General features: G+C 37.1%; 1 protein-coding gene across 1 annotated transcript; it reads left to right on the top strand.

The window, feature by feature from the left end:
• On the top strand, nucleotides 445–3531 carry LOC18790303 (transcription factor bHLH62). The gene is made up of 8 exons (XM_007221756.2): nucleotides 445–1723; nucleotides 1819–2055; nucleotides 2150–2215; nucleotides 2312–2380; nucleotides 2472–2543; nucleotides 2651–2878; nucleotides 2968–3046; nucleotides 3147–3531. Exons 1-8 carry the CDS (start codon nucleotides 809–811, stop codon nucleotides 3182–3184), a joined length of 1704 nt encoding a protein of 567 aa, XP_007221818.1. The 5' UTR covers nucleotides 445–808; the 3' UTR covers nucleotides 3185–3531.

Genomic DNA, 4061 nt, shown 5'->3' with positions numbered 1-4061 from the left:
ACATATTTTTCTGAAATCAAAATTGGCATAATTTCCTCTCACAAGTATTATATATGTACTCTGGAAATAATAATAATCTATATATATAAAGCAAAAGGCAGAGAATGGTGAAACATTCAAAATACCAAAAAAATGCCCTTTGTTAATTCAAACATTAAGAATTGAAATTATTAATTAAATGAGGATAATATGGTAAATTCACATTTTTTAATATTAAAAAAATTAAAATTAAAAACAAAATAAGATAATAGGTCCTACTTTTATGGAACATAACTACCATGTTATCTTTTATTAATTCTAAAAAAAATAAATAAAAAAAAGAAAACCAATTGGCACATGCGTGAGCATGTGTGAAGGGACTAGTAATAATAATGTCTTTTTAAAAAATTGTTAATTATGACCTTAAAAAATAATAATGCTTTATAAATATATCATTATTTTATTACTTTATGGAAAGGTCAACAGAAATTTCCTTTCTTTTATGCGTCTTGCTTCCTCTGTACTCTCCTCATCTCTCTCTCTCTCTCTCTCTTTTTCTCTTTGCTCTCTCTTCACTCACTCCTCACCTTCTTTTTAAGCTTTTCTTTCCTTTTCCTTCCACATTTGAGTGACATACAAGGACCACATCATCTTCATCATTGCTTGTCCTTTTGACACCAACAGCCTGAATTCCCACCTCTGCTTTCTTATATCTACTCAAAGCAAAAGATTTTCCCAAGAAAATTTCTGGGTTTTCTTTCTTATTCCTTACTTTCTTCTGGATCTTCACCTTTTCTTGGATTGAACTCCATATTCCTCCTTAAAAGTCATGGGAAAAGACAGAACAGCCACACCCTCTTGGAACCCTTCGAGTTTTGGCATGGAAATGCAGTCCAATGAGCTCAATTGTGGCTCACAGCAGCTCCCCAATTCTCTTTTTAATGCCAATTGGGACAATTCAATGGATCAGAGCGATCCCTTTGAGTCTGCCTTGAGCTCCATTGTTTCTTCTCCGGCGGCGTCCAACGCCGCCATCGCTGCGGGCAAAGGCGGCGGCGATGGAGAAATGATTAGAGAACTAATTGGAAGATTAGGAAGCATTTGCAATTCAGGAGAAATATCTTCACACTCTTACATGTGTGGCAATAACAGCACTAACACTTCATGTTATAGCACCCCATTGAACTCTTCACCTAAGCTGAACCTGTCAATGATTGATCCACAGATGAGAGGCAATTTGCCAATTCCTGGAAATCATTTACCTTCACATCCAAGTTTGGCACCTTTTCAAGCTGACCCTGGATTTGTTGAGAGGGCTGCAAGGTTTTCCTGCTTTGGTGGTGGCAATTTTGGTGGCCTCAATGGGCAGGTCAACTTGAATGAAGCTGAATTGGCTTATAGATCAATGCCAAAAATTGATTCTGGCAAGCTTTCCAGAGCTTCCAGCAACCAATCACTTAAAGTTGCTGCTGGATCTCAATTGGGTGTTCAAGAAAGCAACAAAAGCTCTCCCCAGGGTGGGAATTCAGCTCCTGATAAGAAATTCGGCAGGTTTTCGAGGTCCTCCACCCCAGAAAATGCTGAATTAGGTGATTCAAGGGAAGGATCATCAGTTTCTGAGCAGATCCCAGGTGGGGATATGAGTGTGAAAGCAGAAAATGTGACCAATTCCAGGAAAAGGAAACCTGTTGCAAGAGGAAAAGCCAAAGAAACCTCTTCATCTCCCTCTGTTAAAGATGGCAAGGTAGTTTAATTCTGTCAACAATTGTCCAATTTAAATCCAATTATTTGTTTTCAATTTCTGTTGAGAACTAAAACCAATGAGTGATTCTACTACAGGTTGTGGCAGAAAAAGAGGAACCAAATTCCAAGAGAAGCAAAACAGATGAAGCTTCTGGGAACGAAAAGGCAGCTGCAAAGGCAAAGATAGAGCCCAGTGGAGGTTCCAAAGCTACAGGGGATGGGGCTCAAAAGCAAACAAAGGATAATTCAGAGCCTCCTGAGGCTCCAAAGGACTATATTCATGTCAGAGCCAGAAGGGGTCAAGCTACTGATAGCCATAGTCTTGCAGAAAGAGTATGTTCAGTGCAGTGTTGTGCGGTTTGTTTCTTTGTTGGCCTTGATTTTAGATTTGATTGCTATATCATGTTTATCTTTATTTTATGGTCAGGTTCGAAGAGAGAAAATTAGCGAAAGGATGAAATTTCTTCAAGATCTTGTTCCTGGTTGCAACAAGGTACCTTAAAGATGTAAATTTGAGTTGCTTGTTCTGAAATTGATAGAAAAACAACGAGAAATAGAACTAAATTGGATTTTTTTTCAATATTTTCAGGTAACTGGAAAAGCAGTGATGCTAGATGAAATTATAAATTATGTACAGTCATTGCAGCGCCAAGTTGAGGTAAATTCACATAGTCAACCATTCATATTGTGATTGAAACACCTAGCTTTCTTGCTGAATTGCTGTATTGGTTGAATTTTTGTTGGCTCAGTTTCTTTCAATGAAATTGTCAACTGTAAATCCCAGAATGGATTTGAACATGGAGGCTCTTCTGTCAAAGGAGGTAAGTCACAGAATTTTCAACTACTTTATCAACTGATTCATTCTTTAATCCTTATGCATTTTCCATAAAACTAACTTTAGCTTTGTCCATTCCAATGCATAATTCAGATTCTTCAATCTCGTGGGTCTTTACAAAATGCCCTTTACCAATTAGATTCTGCAATACCTTCATTCCCTTTCGGGTACCAGCCGCAGCAACTGCCACCTTTGCATAGCAGCAGCATCTCTAGTGGGACAGAGACACAATTTCCAGAGAGCCCTCTAAATGCTGCAATGCGTCAAAGTCAAGGCATGCAGTTACCCACATTTGATAGATTTGGTGGAGCAGCACCTCAAGTAATTAAACAAAACTTGGCTCAATAATTTCACTTGAAATAGTCTTGCTTGCTTGTATGCTCAAGGCTTACTGTAAATTTACTTTCCAGGCTCCACAATTCTTTGAGGATGACCTTCAAAGTGTGGTTCAGATGGGATTTGGCCAGATTCAGCAGGAGAGCCTTCATGGTAAGTAGTAAAATTTTATAAACTAATAACCAGTAGCAATTCTCAATCTTCTAGCTAGCTTGTTGGTTTCGGTGTCTAATCCATTTTCTGTCATGTGCAGGTTCAATGGCTTCAGCCCAGATGAAAGTTGAGCTATAATCAGCAGAATTAACTGTATATACAGAGAAATTCCAGTTTGAGTGGATCTTTAGCCTGGAGGAAAATAACAGCTTCTCTTTTCGAATTTTAGTCTCTCGCATCGGCACATTGATTCAGCAACTCATTCTTTGGAGAATTCTTTCAAGAATTCCACATTAATGTATATCCTAGAACTAATTGCAGCAATTCTATAAGACCACATTTAAGATATATGTGTAGCATGGTAAGATGAGTGTTGGGGGGATAAAAACTTGAAAGAAAGAGAGTTGTTCATGTAAACTTCAGTTTTGATCCAACCTTGTATCTACTTACCATTTGATAATGTTATTACTGAGATTCAGTGAGACTCTTTATAATGTTCCATTGTTCATCTTTTTTTTTCCAACTTTTTTTTAAAAAATTCCATGAGTCTTTATTGCTGTAATCTTTTGTTGAAAATCTTCTGCCTCTCAGATTGGTTGCTGGGAAAATAAATAGAAATATAAAAGTGAAAACAAAAAACAAAAAAAAAAAAAAAAAAAAAGGCTGGCCTTATAACCACCATTTCAACCACCAATAGTATCATGCAATGCCTAATCTCTGTCTTTCTTTTGCCCCTGGCCATCTTCTCAGCAACCAAACGTAAATAGTTTAATGAGAAAGACATCTCTCAGTTGCTTTCAAATGTGTGCTGGAAAGGATTTTATGGTGGACCCTCAATCATCTGAATGATATATAATCTTATGTTAAATCGCGTAACTTGTGGCTTAACAGATTCTTACTGGGAACCAGCTGTTAAGTGGGGACAAATGGTGGTGTCTTAAGTCCAACTCATGATTAAGAATTAATTATTTGTGTCTTAAAATTTCTAACTTTGTACTTAAAAAATAAAAAAGAA

This window comes from Prunus persica, chromosome G1 (assembly GCF_000346465.2).
Source record: "Prunus persica cultivar Lovell chromosome G1, Prunus_persica_NCBIv2, whole genome shotgun sequence".
Classification (NCBI taxonomy): Eukaryota; Viridiplantae; Streptophyta; class Magnoliopsida; order Rosales; family Rosaceae; genus Prunus; species Prunus persica.
This window is presented reverse-complemented; position numbering and strand designations above follow the sequence as displayed.